Here is a 16,316-nt window from a genome sequence, read left to right on the forward strand (position 1 = left end):
ATCTACCAGGACTGAAATCTTCAGGATTCCAATTTTAATCCCTACAAGGGCTCTTACAAAGTGAGATAATCCCATCGTCCATTTGTCAGTAAATTAAGTTGCATAAAAAGGAAATCTTCAGACTAGATTTTAAGTTTTGTTATGTCATTCTTTTTATTATTAATGCAGTTACTTCACATACAGGCAAAGCTATTTTCCGGTAAGTTTTCTTATATGATCTATATAATCTGCTGAAGCTCAACCAGCAGATGTCAGCAGTGACCCGCATGTGGAGTCAGAAGCTGGACTTCAGGTCGGAGCAGATCGCAGCAGACAGCACAGTGGGAGGAGGGGATGAGCTTTTTTCTTGAAGTTGGTGAAGTTTAAATGCAGTCAGAGTTTCAGTGAGTGACCTCTGACCCCTGAGCGTCACATACACACGTTTTTGTTTCGTTTTTGTTTTTTTGTTTGTTTGGGTTTTTTTTTACATTTTGCCACTTGTACCTTCATGATTGAGGTTGAGGTTTCCTTTTCTTAAATGAGAGCAGGATGAGAAACTTTTACTTTTCCCAGACGATTCTGAGCATTGTTTGATTTATGAGCAAGTCAAATATAAAAGGATGAATTGAAAGGGAATTCAAAATAGTTTAACAGGTTCGTGTGTGGTTAATGAATTACGTGCATACCAATAAAACACAACTCGAATGTTAATTTAATTATTTCTGTCAGTGGTGTAAAAGGAAAATCTGGCTCTTAAAGCATCTGATCCAGTCCACACAGCCTCTAAAGGCCTGTCGTGTAACGTGAATATGTCTGAGGCATTTGAATGAAATACATGTTAATGAATGTGTATTAAAATGTCAACACAACTTAATGCTATATGTAACAATAATAATTGTGATACCAGAGAGACAGTGGCTGAGACGTTCCAAAGCATTTTCTGTTTTTGCTTTCTGTGTTCTCAATCGGTCAACTTTTCTCACAAAATTTCTCCAAATGAAATTCAACGCCTTTTCACAATTAAATCATTTTTGGTTTTACTGGTGTTTTTGTATCCGGGGTTTGTTCAGGGCAGTTGGATCTGTCGCAGAAGAGGATCACTTTTCAGATCCACCACTGGCATCCACAGTGACTTTAAATATTCCATGAACTGGGAGTGCCCCGCAACTTACCGCCCTCCGCTAATTCTTATGCCTATGCAGTGCAGCTTGTCACATCAGGCGCAGCGGAGAGAAATTGGGAAACTAGTATCGTAGGAAGTTGTTCACTTTCCTTCAAGAATTCACTATTATCTTTTAGTATTTCTTTGATTAACCTGCTACATTTTTTTTACCTGCTGTGTGGAAGTGTCATTCCCCACACCCCGCTACTCTCTTTCTCTCTCCTCCTCTCTGTCTGCAGTGCATTTCTGTGCGCAAACGTCAACGCACGTTTCATGGCTCCGAAAGACAAAGAAAAACAGTTACTACTCTGTGATGTAGCTCCACATCCCTGTGTTAAAGCCCAAACTCAGGAGAAAAGACATTAACATGTTTTTTACAGCCTGAGCGGCAGTCTGAGCGGGTTTTGTAGATCCATATTGCGCAAAGAAACGCGGTCTTCAGGGGCGCACAGGTGGGTGCGCTCTCCAAGGTGCCAACAGATCTGTCTGCGCAGCTCTACCGCTCACACAACCGGCCAATTTGGATAGTACAACTGGACCAAAATCCACTGTTCCACTCAAATCAACCCCCGACTTTGCTGTGACCCATCGTTCCGTGGTGTTTGATTATTGTAGGGAGGATGGATTTGTATGCACGGTAGTCTTGAGAGGAGAGGAGAGGAGGGGACATGGGCGGGGCTGAGGCGCCTCTCATTTCCCCTCCATGCTTAGCGGGGCAGCAGGGCTGGAGAGACCTCCGGGGAGCACAGTCGCCAGTCCAGCACGGAGACCCGCCTGGCCAAAAAACCGCGCCTCACACTTGCCAGGATTGCCAAATATTCCCGAAAAATATACCTGCTATTTATGGCATGTGGCTTGTAACTTTACTCCTGCTGTACTCTCTCCAAGAAGGTAAGAGAAAAAAACAGAAACGCCTGGAAAATGTCACATCCTGTACACTGAGTGCTTTTAAGTTGAAGGAAAAGTGATAATGGAAATTATTATTCATTTGTAGCTTTGAATGAAACGTGTGGCCTGTGCTTTGGTGTGTCATTAGATGCCTTGTGATGAGGAATTGGTCGAAATGAATTCTTTAAATAAAAATGAACAAACCTGCTGCGGATAAACAGATAGAAATATTGTGAAAGTCAAGGTGTGAAGTGATGTTTTTGTTTTTTTGTTTTGTTTTTTTTAACCTGAGTATTTTGTGGTTTTGTGCAGCGGCCCTTGGTGCCTCAGATGGTGCTGATAGCACGGATTGTTTTCGCATTACCAACTCCAGTTATGAATATGTAAAATGGCTGAATAGGGAGAATGAGGTGCAAATACAGAGGGAGGGTGAGAGACAAATGAAAACATGGATCGGCCTTCAATTATATCAATTGATTGCCAATTTCAGAATAAATCCACTGGATGTGTCGCACTCCTATAAAGTTTTGAGGGGCATGCTTGTGATTTTTGGTATCTTGATGCTCTCATTGTGTAGCCTTTGCTAATTGCAGCTGTTTTGATGGACTGTATTTGGCACTAGCGCTTCATTCCACAGAGATGCTCTTATTTTTTTTTAGGAAGAGATTTTAAAGGTTTTTAATTCTTGTTCTGTGTGATGACAAATTGCTGCCATTTTAAATTAGATGACAAATAAAAGGCACTTTTTTTACCCCAACAACGGCCTTATTAGTTTAATAGGTCTACACCCACATAAAGGCCATAATTAGTGCATTCAGATTTCTCCCTCTTGTTTAATTCATTTGGTCAATGTTTTTAAATGGAAAAGAAAAAAAAGGGGGAAAAAGCGGTGTATTTGTTTAAATGGATTCCTTTTTTTCTTTCTTGTTCAGAATATGCAGCAAATCCCTGACCCTATTGCAAAGTTGATCTTCTGCTATTACAGTGCATTATAATAATCCTGAACAAATCTGCGTCGAAAATAACAGAAATTCAACACTATCTCCACATGAGAGCATCTTTCTGGGCCTTTGTGTAGCCTGTGTGTTTTGGAGCCGTGTTTACAAATTGTTTTTGTCCTTATTATCCTTATTCGCTCAGGCCCTTAGAAGGTGTAAATTTATTTATCAAAAAAAAAAAAAAAAAAAGTCTGGGATATGGTGAATTGGCTTGAGGGGGGAATGTGGTGTTCTCAGTGCAGACGAGCTAAAATAGGCCATTAACCTCGGTCCATTTACCATTTTAAGCTCAGACATTTTCGAACATTGGATTAGCCTTTTTTTTTTTTTTTTTATATGAGATATCAATTAGCAATTAGCTCGGTTACATGGTTGCTGCCTGTGTTTGTTGTCCATGTCGTGTTTTACTCAACTCTCTTAAATTCACTGCATTTGTCAGATGTTGTCTGTTGATTTACAGCAATAATTCGAGGTGTGATTTCAGAGCCTCTCCGGATTCTGCGGAATCACATTAATGTGCGCAAATTTATTTCACCAAATGAGAAACTCCAGGGGCGTGGGTGCAGATTATAGACTTGCCCGGTCATGTTCCTCACTAATAGCGCACCTGGACCCCGCGGACGTGTTCGCGCTTGCGCCAGCGCGTGCGTCGGGGCTCTCGTTTCTCTGTGCGTATGTGTGTGTGGCGGTGTGTGTGTGTAAGGGGACACCCCCTCTTGGTTTTGTTGTGGACTGTTGGACACTTTAGGATGTTATTTGTGCAGAAGGCAAACAGAAAGTTCACTTATTTCTTTACGGAAAAGAAAAAAAAACGTAAATTCCTGCACGAATAATGTTAAAAAATGTTGTCAATCTATGTCAGAGACGCTTTCAGTAATTTCAAATATTGTAAAATTCTGAAAGATGGTTTTACTGTAATTTTTTAGTGGGTGATTTGAAATCAAAAACTTGTGTTTTCTTCTGGCTGTCATTTTAAATCAAATTCACAGGCTGTATTGACTGTAATTGTGTATTAATTAGCAGTGAATAAAATCAAGTTTAATATGTACAGGCCTGCTGTGGGCCTATTTGGAACTTCACATTTAGCATCTAATTAATTAAACAAAACAAAACAAAACAAAAAAGATTTCTGTAATGTTCAAATGATATAACTTGAATTTTAATTCGAGGTGTGTAAAGCAATAAGGTGATCTCTCACCCTGGCACACTCTTCTCAAGACTACTCACCCCCCTACAAATAGAAATATGCAAAACACCCCCCCCCCCCCCCCCCCCTTCCCTCTCCAGTCCAATTCCCTATGCTGCCTTTGCAAGACTGCACAATTAAAGCTGCAATCTGAGCTATAGGCACCACTCAATGACAGAGCTGTGTGGTCCACAGGGGTGCCAATCATTACTCAAGAAGGGCACAGGCCTCCATTTTTTACCAGTTCAAACCTGGCATTATTTAATTTTACATTTGAGAATGTGAAAACACCCATTTTAAAGAGGCTTAAAGCAGAAATAACCAGCTCATAACGTGATGCTGGTTGTCATTTGCTCCTTTGAAGGGCTCAGGTACACGATTCTGATTCTTATTATTTAACATGGACACAAAAATTAAAAAATGCTCTCTGAACTGACTGTTGTTGACCATTTTTTAAATAAAAATGAAAAATATCAGCATCTGATAATTGATCAAACGGCTTATCTTATATTCCCTACACTTTTATCCTGATAAACCAGCAGTTTAATATAATTGAACAACACAGGTATCAGCTATTTTTCACAAATTAATTAAGAAAAAATATCTGCACTCAAATTTTGATCAATGTTGTTGTCAAATGGTGCGTAAAGTGTGCTGGTGTGAGACTGTCAGCAGAGAAACGGAGCTCATTGCACTTCCCAGCTCACCAATAGGATGTTACAGCTCTGTCACTGGGATCCCTACTCTCCCATCATTCGTCCTTAAATCTATCATAAATCCCAATGAGATTTTGAATTAGAATTAATCGTTATTAAAATACAAAATGGAAAAAAGATGCAAATGAACACAATCAATAGTAAGATTTTTTTTTTTTTCGGGAAGAACTCTGTATAACACCACACTGATGCTAAATTGAGCCAGACCTCCTCCAAATTTTATTGGATACTGGAGCTGCACATTTTTAGAGGGAGGGTGCGTTCAGCAAATGTCAAATCTCTGAAGCAAGTAGTTGTTTTTGTTGGATCTCTCTCTCTCTCTCTCTCTCTCTCTACCTCCATCTCTCTCTCCATCTCTCCCTCCCTCCATCGCTTCCTCTAGCAGTAACTCCCCTCCCTCTCTCTCCCTCATCACTAGGCAGAATTAAAGGTTGGGGGAGGGGCAGTTTATGCAGACTGTGCTGGGACTTGTGATCCACAGATTTGATATTCACATTAAGAGAGAAACTGGCTGCTTTGATGTGAGGGGGAGCAGGTCCCAGGGGACTGCTGAAGTAGCACACTTTTTTTTACTGACACAGCAAAGGGGGGGGGGGGTGGAGGTGGGCATGGTGTGGGGGGGGGGGTTAGTTGGGGGGTGGGTGGCTGATTCTTGAGCAGATTGTTGGGGACAGGGTGTACAGAAAGACAGCGGGTGGGGAGTGGCGATACCCCTTCACTGATTAGATGTAACCCCACCAACCTTCCCCACCCACCAACCACCTACTTATCACCTTCATAACCCCCACATCCCACCAATGTTCAATTCACACCCTTTCTTAACTGTGCATCTCCTTCTGCGTCCTCCTCTCTGCTGCTTCATGTTTCCACACACAGTTTCAATCCTCATGTCCCCGATCAAAAAAAGCAACTCCTAACTTTCTATCCCACAAAAACACTTGAAGGACAAGTGATGGAGAGATGGCAGGACGGGCTGGAAGTGAACACCGGAGTTAGAGTCTGGTTGGAAGCTGTTTCCAAAATAGAAAGCACTGAAGGAGAGGAGGCAGAGGTTTCTGACAGATCGTGAGGCTGACATGTGTGTCCTGCCTCTGACAAGTTGAGTCCTACTATTGACCTTCACCCCACGAAACGATTCAAATGAAGTCGAAATGCTGTGAAAATAAATTATTCTATCGTATGAAAAGAGAAGAGGAAGAACATGTGGAGGTATAATCCCTCTGGCTAGGCACAGGGAGCTCCGAGTGTGAGAAAGTGTGTATGTGGAACACTGGGAGTTCTGGGGTTTGTTTACCTCCTCATCACAATACAGTTTTGAGCATCGAGTGTGTGTGCGTGTGTGTGTGTGCGTGTGTGTGTGTGTGTGTGAGTGTACACTCCTGTGCACACTCACATCCTGGAGAGGTGTAGATCAGCTGCATTATGCATGATGAAACCTTGCATAGGTTATGACTTCTGCCTCACTGACATACATATTCATGCGTGGCTCTCTGGCAGGATGTATAAAATAGTGGCTGCAACTCTTGACAGCCTGAGCTTTAAACTCCAACAACGCCGTCAGTGCTCCAACACCTTCCAGCGAGGGCTGGTTTTCTCTCCGGTGCCGTCTCTGAACGAGGCTGATGAAGCCTCCTGGGTGTAGGTGAGCTGCTGCAGCAGCAGCACAGGAACCCCACAGCTTTGGTCAATACTGCTATCGGGGTACCGACTGTCCACACGCTGCTGGGGTTCGATCTTACAGGCATCACTGAGAGAGGTGGTGATGAACAGGGGCCACCCGTCATGTGTGAGGGATATGGATGTATCACATTGTTAGAGCCCACTTGCAGGTTTCATATATGTGTTTCTATTAGATAAATGAGCTCACATCAATGTAGAGCTGTGGAAATAAACTTAATTGCCAGGTATTTTGATGATCGGTTAAGAATTTTAATCAAAACAGCTGTTAGCTGCAGCCCTCGATTAAGGTAGAAATGCAAACTGGTGGAATTTTAACACAACAAAAACATGCCATTCCACATTAGTTTTTGTTTATTTAGTGTAACTACAACCAGTTGACAACAATATATTTGTTACTTGTGTTAACTGCGTTGTTTTACCAGTTCAAAGAGTTGGTCTGGGAGCTTGCTGGTTTGACAGGATGCTGACTGTACAACATGTTTTCTCTGGTATTTCACTGTCACGACTAATAAAAATATATCTTCTTGTTGAGGACCTTCTTGTTGTTTTTCCAAGGTGCACGAGGAGGCAGGTTCAGTATTATAAACATGTTGAGCAGCTGTACATTAGGGTGAGGGCATTAACTTGAACTTAATCTTTGACTGGCATGTCAGTACTTTTCTGTTTGGATTCAGTCGTGAGAAGCTGTTGACAAAGGCACATTTTCCGTGCAGCCTCTGTTGTGTACCTCACCGGTTGGTACATGTGGCATTTTGTTATCTTGCCGCACAAGCTGCGTGTACAGGTTGGCACAGGTGGTGACCTATGTAACGTTTCATCTGCTGGTTTTAAATGGACTGGAAACTCTGCCAGTCTGGCCAAAACCAGGACTGTGCCAGTTGAGTTTTGGTGTGCACTCATTGTGATGCACCAGTGAGTCTGTGTGACCACACCTAACCGAACATCCTGTCACTGACTGGCATGTCAGTCGTTTATACACACTTGTTTCTACAGCGTATACACACTTTCTGTGTAGGCAGCCTACTTGCTCTGTTTTTATCTCTATATCACTTAAACATATTTGCTCACTTTTTTACTTTGAGACAGTGTGACAGAATTGGGGGCTCTGTGACTTTAGGTTTCTAAATTTAGATTGTTCAGTGGGTCACTGTTGTTAGGTTAAATTGCTGCATTGTTTTTTATTCAGTCACAGCTTTCAAGTGCCAGCGCCACCATGGCAACCCACTCTGTCTCCTCCTAGTGTGACTGAGAGCTGCTTTTGGAGTGTGTTTATGTGTGTGTGTGTGTGTGTGTGTGTGTGTGTGTGTGTGTGTGTGTGTGTGTGTGTGTGTGTGTGTGTGTGTGTCTGCTGGGTGAGTGCATGTGTGGTTCGTCTGGTTTTGACAGGCTCTGATTGGTGGGAGTTTGTTCTGATCCCTTTTCTATTCCACTTCCCACTCCATCAGTCCCAGTGCTCCCAAGCCCCCCAGTGCTTGGACCCTCAGGCCATATAATCTACTGTATGAGAGGTTCTCCTGCTGCCCAGCCCCCCCTGAGCTCTCAGGGTGACCCCCTCACTCCTCCACTTTAGTCCTGTCCCCCCATTGGGAGATTATAGATATTGCAATCTTTAATATGGGCTTTATGCTCAGGGGCCATTATCAGTAATCTGCAGAGGGGAGGGAGTCTGACCTGGTTTTTGCAGCCCACCACTGGACTGCCAGACACATTTTCATATACCATCTGTAACATGCTGCCCAGCTTTATCAATCTCTAGTCTAGGGACAGCAGCACTTCTTTGAAAGGAAGCTGGGGTTGTTGACAAACCGCAGTGGATGGAAGAGATTGACAGAGTCTTTCTTCGATCTGGTGCTCCGAGCTTTGTGCCAGCACAATGACACTGTTGATGCTGGTGATTGATTCTGCCAGACTCTACAGTATTTGTTAATGTTTTGTTGTTGTTTTTTTAAAGTCGTCATCACCAGCTTAAAGCCAGAAAGAAATGCGCTGGATGATCAGAGGCAATATTTGTTTTCATTCCTTCATTTCATTTTAGCGATTCAAACGCAAGCCTCGCTGCAGATGCTTTTGATTGTCACAACTAATTTAATTATTGTGGTATGTAATGTGAACAACAGACATGTTTCTCATGTATCTTGTGTTTCCTTAACTTTACAGCGTCATTTTATGTTTATTTGCACACTTGCCATCATAAAGAGGTCATTAATACTGATAAATAAATAAAGTTATGATCAAGATAAGTGTTGAAACTTTCCTCTGCAGACACTGGAGATGTCTGTGCCTCGGCATCAGAAAACATGATGACTTTCTTGCACGCAGAGTGTGGGCAGGGAGCAGCTGTGATTGTTGAGCTGTATGTTACCTGCAGTGATGATATTTAAAGTGAGCTTAACAATTAGCTGGTGTTGTGACAAAGTGTTGCTTGTTATTCACTTCCTACATTCCTCACAGTGGGTTTAAACCAAAGAACTCAGAAAGGTCTGACAGACAGCAGATGATTTGGACCACACAGGAGTCAAAAAGTGATTTTTAAAATGTGTTTTTTTTTTTTTTTTTTTTTTTTAAAAACAGCAATCTCTTTTGATGATCAGTTAATTGTTTAAAGCAAAAATGCCAGATATTTCTTAGTTGCAGTTTTTCAATCATGAGAATTGACATTAAATTGAATATCTTTCAGTTTTGGAGTATTAATCAGACAAAATAAGCGATTTTATGATAGCACCTTAGCCTTTAGGAAACTCTGAAAGGTATGTTAATCTAAAGAGGATTAATGATTAATCCATTCATCAAAGAAAAAATACTCTTCAGATTAATCAATCATTCAATAAGGAAAACAATCATTTGTTGCACCATAGGTGTTTAAATTTATATTGTATCTTCATATATGCTTACCATTTTGTAGACTATTTCTGTTTTTCATGGTATTTTGGCAACGTTCTATGCTTGAAAAAACAAAAACAAAAAAACATATTTTATGATACATTTCAGTCCCAAATGTTTCTAAGATAGACATTTTCATCACCCCCAAAAGAAAAAAAAAAGTTTCTGCCATTTTGGGCAGAAATGGGTTAATGGGCAGGAAATAAACAGGAAAATCAATTTGATCCAATTGGTGTTGGGAAAAAAAGGAAAAGAAAGAAAGAGAAAAACACACAGTTATGACTGAACAACTTCCACAATGCACTAAGTGCTAACTTCACCCAATTTGGATCAAAATCTTCTTTCCATCAGTGTCTGTTAGTATCTTCCATGATGTTTTAAAGACTTTCTGTGCTGCACTGAATATTAACAGGGTGAACATGTGGTGGGATGGTGTGTATTAGATGACATAATTTAGAATCAGTGGTGGTTAACGTCCACATCTGTCCGTCAGCGGTGTCCCCCAACTTATTTCTCTTCTAATCTTTCCTATAATGACCCCAAATTTGAGAGGCAACCCCCTCGCCACTCTTCCTCCTTTCCTCCTCTCACTCTCCTTTCTCTGCTGGAGCTGTATGTGTTTAATCTGAGTGCCAGTGAAGAACATTCCTGTATGTATCTGTGTGTGTGTGTGTGTGTGTGTGTGTGTGTGTGTGTGTGTGTGTGTGTGTTTGTGAGTGTGACTGTGTGTGTGTGTGTGTGTGTGTGTGTGTGTGTGTGTGTTAAATATGTAAGGAGATTAAATAGACTTAAATCTCTGCGTCTGGCATGGAAATTCCAATCACATAACCTATCAGCGTGTTCCCTCTCTTCTCTCTCTCCCTCTCTGTCTTTGTTTGTGTATGTGTGCACACACTGTACAGAGGTAACAGGCTCCTCCCCCTCTCCGATCCACCTAAACCACCACAGGCTTTAGCCAAATCCCTGGCTTTCTGCATCACATGACTGATGTTTGCAGCTGGACGTTTGACATACATTTGTTATGATTATTTTGCAACACATTTCAAGGACATTTCCATTCTGTCCATCTTTTGTCCATTAATGTCAATGGAATCCTGTTAGGTTATTTTTGTACCTCTGTGTGTATGCAGGACTAACAGGTGCTCATTGTTGGTCTCTCACCTCCACCTCGGCCTGCTGAGTGATGTTGTGTTGTCTCTTTGCCCCTGCAGTACACAGTGAGGATGTGGGCTCTACCAGGCTGTACTTTGTGAATGCCTCCCTGCAGAGGGTAACCTACTCCAGCTCGGTGGGGGTGTCCCTGCCCTGTCCAGCAGGGGGCACCCCCAGTGCCATACTGCGCTGGTACCTGGCCACCGGCGACGACATCTACGACGTGCCCCACATCCGCCACGTGCACGCTAATGGCACTCTACAACTGTACCCCTTCTCGCCCTCTGCCTACAACAGCTACATCCACGACAACGACTACTTCTGCACTGCCGAAAACCAGGCCGGCAAGATCCGCAGCCCCAACATCCGCATCAAAGCTGGTGAGTCGGACAGACAGTCAGGGAGGGAATGGACCTCAGAGCAAAGAAAGATTTAAGGAGCTGCAATATGGAGATGGCAAAGAAGGGATATGGAGCAAAAAGTCACAACATGATGAGGAATGGAGCACAAAGAGACAGTTGCTGAAAGCATGAATTAGAGCAGATGTGATTGGCAACTGCAAAAAGCCCAACCCACACACACACACGCACAGAAGCACCTGCCCTAAAAAAGCCTGTCTCAACCTGAACACAGATTGACCTAGAACACAGTCTACAGAGAGAACATCTGCATAACATACTACACCAGGCCTTGGCCTTCGCTCACACCTATTTTGACTGAGCTGGTGATGAACCACTGCACTTTACACTGACATAACCCCTTCAGCTTCATCTACAGCAGGGCGCCATCTGGTAGGATGAAATCCAAAACACAGCCCCTACAGTACTTAGAGTTAAGTAGCGACTCCGATGTGATTTTTTTTTTAGATGATATAACAAGATCAGATAAGTGGGAGAAAGTGTGACAATAGGTTATATCACTTTACCAGCTCATCCTCATTTACTGTCCTTCACTTTGTTAAAGGTCAGTACGGCCAAAGGCACCAGGAACATCACAGCCGGTTTCGTATTTTTAAGCAATGACTTTTAAAGGTTTGCAAGGTATGAAAAGAAATTCGCCACCTTAAATTGAGGAGATATGGTCCTAATTATCAGTGACCTTATCAGCATTTTTTTTATGTTTTATAATCCATCATGTTCAAGTACACTGTTACAGTACATTAAAAACATGTCAGAAGAAATAACTAATTTATTCTGCTATTTTCATTAGTATTAGAATAAAGAGCCAATCAATAAACAGTAGTAGTTATTGTAGGTAGGCTATTTTTAGACAGTTTGACCAGAAGCTGCCTCTGTTGCCATCACATTCTCTTTCCTGTCCTCCTTCTTCTTCTCCCTGCTCCCTCGTTCTTCAAACTGTCCTTTTGTGCCAGTCTAAATATAGCCACAGCACACTTCTTTAATTATCTCTCATTAACAAACCTAATTGGTGCTTTCCATTGATTAGACCGCGTGAGGCTGCTTTAATAAGCCAGACCTCATCTCAAGTAAAATAGTACTTCTGTGGGTTTGGGTTCCTTCAGCTCCTGAATGAGCAGGGACACATGAAGAAGAAGAAGAAAGTGAAATTTACCCAAAAAACAGTTAAATCAAAGCACAGCTGGAACAAAGCTAAAGCTGGGTGATAGTTACACTGCATCTATTGTCCCCCGCTCCCCTCCTTCCCATCGTTCATTCAGGCCAGTTGGTCCCTCCCCCTTCCCTCCTGCCATCAACATCTGTTTTCATATTCTGCCTCCCAACACCGACTTGAACTAATACTCATATTCATTCTAATACTAATACTAGCGCCAAGTTGAGGATTTGAGCCAGGACCCTGAGCTGCATGCCAGCCGGTTGCTGCCTTCATTCCCACATGACCCAAAAGCCCGGCCTCAGGAGACGAGGGATTAGCATGAACCAAACATCCTGCAGCCAGCGGCCTCTGTTGGGCCCTGGCAGCTCTGGTGCACAGGTTACAGTCAGACAGGACTTTGTATTTAGAGGGTGGGTGGGGGGGTCTGTCTTTCAGTCTTGTGGCTGTGGTTTTGTACTTGCTCTGCCACTAAACAATAGTTGACAGGGGTCTCATTTGAATCCGCTTTAGTGCTTCATGGCTAACCACAACATCAGTGGTGGGTCATCCCACATTATTTCAAAATAACCTAATAGACCTGTTTTATTCTGCTCTTCTTTTCAAAGACGATATTTCTGTGCATTTGCATGTGTGTCCCCTCTTGCAGCAGGAACGTATGCATGCTGTCATCGTGTCTGTTACCAGGAAAGGGATTCCGAACCAGTTTCTTAGCAACCTTCGGATTCGTCCTAGCTTTCATGTGATTTTTGCTAATGAGACCCTGCTCATTCAACAGAGTGTAAAATCGTGCATGAACCTGCATAAGCAGAGGCAGCAATAACCCTGCAGTTTACTTTGAATGTGCTGCTGACTCTGTCGTCTCTGCATGAAGTTTTGTACAAAAACAGAAGATCAGTGTTTCGTGATGATGTCATGCCAAAGCTCGGCAAAATAATTTCCATGATTATCCTGCTTAATGGCGGCTTGCACCATTTATGGTGAAAGCAGAGGCAGGATTAGAAGAGTTCAAACAATACACAAGAGTAGGCCAGTAATTTCCAATGAATACGTGTGGAGAGCTCTGGTAATTGATGAAAGGGCGTTTTGCTCTGGAGTGTTAATGTGTTGTTTTTGATGATGTAAACACAAGTAGATTATTGTTTTTGCCTAAATGCTCACACTGTGATGAAATTGCCATGATGTTCATCCACTGTCAACACATCTGTGATGGAAGATATGTTGTGTAGATAAGAAATACCTTAAAATTCGACAATTTTTTGATTTTCAAAAACGCTTAATTTACGGTTTCTGGCTGGAAAAGCTCGTCAGCCAGCCTTCAAGACATCTCATGTTGCCACATCTCTACTATTTAGTGGTAGGAAAATAATTTTGCCTTAGATGTCTGCGATCTTAATACTGTCTGTGTGTTTGTGTAGTTTTCAGGGAGCCCTACACCGTGCGGGTGGCAGACCAGCGCTCAATGCGGGGCAACGTAGCTGTGTTCAAGTGCCTCATCCCCGCTGCCGTACAGGAATACGTCAGTGTTGTGTCCTGGGAGAGAGACACCGTTTCCATTGTCCCAGGTAAGACGTCACATGACTGAATTTGGAGCAGTTTGATCGATTTCATACAGTTCAATTTAGACATGTCTTTATCTTCTGTGTGTGTGTGTGTGTATGTGTGTATGTGTGTGTGTGTGTGTGTGTGCGCGTGTGTGTGTGTGTGTGTGTGTGTGTGTGTGTGAGAGAGAGAGAGAGAGAGGATGGCTGATGCACCGCTGTGCTCCATGTTTGACCGAACTCTTAACTCGTGTCTTCTGTCTGCTCACTGTTCTGGATCACTGATCCGGTCCCCCCTCCTACTCCTCCTCCTTCCTTCCTGCATCTTTTCCCTCACTCTCCTTCGTCTTCCGTCTTTTTTTTTTTTTGCAGACATTTCATTCTTTCCACCTCTGCTATCACTGCTTTTACATCTCCATCTCATCAGATACATTTTTTTGTTCCCCGGTCAAATCCTGTCTTTAATTGTGATTGACACTGTGTTAGACAAACTCCTAAGTCGCATGAGTTTCTCCTCATCAGATCTATTTCTGTCCTCTCCCTGCTTGTCTTAGCACCATGTCCTTGAAGAACAGGGCCACAATTAGAGACACAGGATGTCAATAGGACCGTGCCCCCACATTCATCTTCATTAACCTCATTTGTATGTGTGAGTGTGTGTGCAAGAGAGAAAGAAAGAAACATGGAGCGTTCACTCTTTATTTGTCTAGTTGTTGTAGATACATTATGTGTGTTTTATTATGTGATTATATACTGAGTACAGTATAGTGTATGTTTGAGAGGTGTGCATGGTTATTTTCTGCATTTAAAATGCTGACAATAACAATGTAGGAAAGCGAGATGAAGGCTAGAGAAGAAAAATGAACCAAAGGAAGAGAAGCAAGGAGGGTAGTAGGGCAAGAACGGCCTCAGGTCCTGGCAGATGGCGTTTTATATTATATGTATGCAAAACACAGAGACACTGTGTCACACACAAACATGCACCCAGGTTGCAGTAGTTTGTTATTTTCAGACACTTATATATATATAATTTCTTGAGTTCATTTTCATTGTTCATGTAATATAGTGCCATGACTGTACTTTGAATTAATTCTTTGTTTTCAGTTACCATCCTGGCAGCAAGCTGCTGCATTAAGGAGCTACATAATGTGTGGGAAATACCAAAACATGCTTACAACTGTCTGCTTAAACATTAGTCAGTGTTTCACTTTTGGCTTTAAACTATAAAATAAATAAATAAATAAAATCACATTTTTAAATTTAGTTTGATTAGATATTGGTCTCTTATTTTTCCCACACAATCAATTCTGCTGTATTTTCACTAAATGCATGAAAATTGCACATATTGTACACACACATACACCATCCAACCAGTTTCTTGTCTATAGGTTTCTGTTAACATTGTTGAATGTAATTTTTTTGAATGACATTTTAAATCTAGTCATCTTCCATTCATTTTCTATTTTGACTTTCTGCTTTCATCTCCTTTTACATTTCCTCTGCTTGGCTCATTCAAACATTAAAAAGTTTAGGTTCACAGTGACAGTGCAACATCCCATTATTCGAATACACAAATGTAGCTGATATAGTTTGGATGTGCCAGTCTCTCTCCCTCTCTGTATGTATTTATGGTTTCTATGTATGGGATGTTGCTGTGCATGCTGTCATGAGGCCGCTTGTGTGTAATTAGGGGTATATAGGTCAGTTGATGAGCAGTGAGTGTGAGGATCAGATGCTGAACATGATGAGCTGCTCACTGAACTCAGTGTTCGTTTCCTTGCGACAGGAGCACACACAAACATGGCAAACACTCACAGTGTGATTGGGTTCAACCTTGACCCCAGCCTCAGCTCGGTGACCTCATCGTCCTTAACAGCCAATCAGCGCCATCACCTATCGGCAACATACCCTGTCTTTGAAACACAACACCTCTGCAGAACGGCTTGTGATCTCAATATTGTGATTGCCCTCTCACATGGATGCACAAAAGATATCCAGCCATGCACGTGGACACACGCACAGTGAACATCCATATGCAGCAGATGCATATGGTTTTATAAGCCGTTCAGTTATTAATGCTGATCCCCAAATCTTTAGTTAACCATCTCTAACACTGCCAGTCAAACTCACTTTTTACCTCTCTCTGGCCAGCAAAGGACCGTCTGGTTAGGTCTAATGAAGATGTGAAAATTAAAATTGATTTTGTGACTGAAAGCTCTCTGCGCGCAAGTGAGTGGGTGGCTGGCTGTCTTGCCTGTCACCATTCCCTGCGCTTGGCTTAAGAAACACAGCAGGAGAAGTTTCAGTTGAAATTAATCGGAAACATTGATCGCACCATTTTCCTCACTTGCTTGTTCCCATTCGGGGTCATAAGAGGCAGAGGACGAGAAAACACCCCAGAGTTTTTGTTGATCAAACAGCAGACAGACAGACATTCACTCATTTTGTTTTTTTCAGCTTTCCCATTAGCTGTCTCCGTGGTAACACACACTCTGCTCAGGATGTTATCTGGTATTGTATTGATAAAGTGGGACATTGTCTGTGGAAATCCATTGCAGGCAG

General features: G+C 42.2%; 1 protein-coding gene across 2 annotated transcripts in view; it reads left to right on the plus strand.

Annotated features, from left to right (window-relative positions):
• Positions 1-1,794: 1,794 nt before the first annotated feature.
• Positions 1,795-16,316, plus strand: part of LOC121190591 (Down syndrome cell adhesion molecule-like protein 1 homolog) — a 51,647-nt gene continuing 37,125 nt past the window's right edge. The window contains exons 1-3 of one of the 2 annotated variants that reach the window (XM_041051447.1): positions 1,795-2,032; positions 10,701-11,021; positions 13,632-13,778. In XM_041051447.1, the coding sequence (XP_040907381.1) occupies positions 1,810-2,032; positions 10,701-11,021; positions 13,632-13,778 (691 nt within the window). In that variant the 5' untranslated portion in view covers positions 1,795-1,809. The remainder of the gene's footprint in view (positions 2,033-10,700; positions 11,022-13,631; positions 13,779-16,316) is intronic. The other variant, XM_041051448.1, reaches the window with a different exon arrangement.

The sequence above is a fragment of the Toxotes jaculatrix genome, chromosome 12, assembly GCF_017976425.1.
Source record: "Toxotes jaculatrix isolate fToxJac2 chromosome 12, fToxJac2.pri, whole genome shotgun sequence".
Lineage (NCBI taxonomy): Eukaryota > Metazoa > Chordata > Actinopteri > Toxotidae > Toxotes > Toxotes jaculatrix.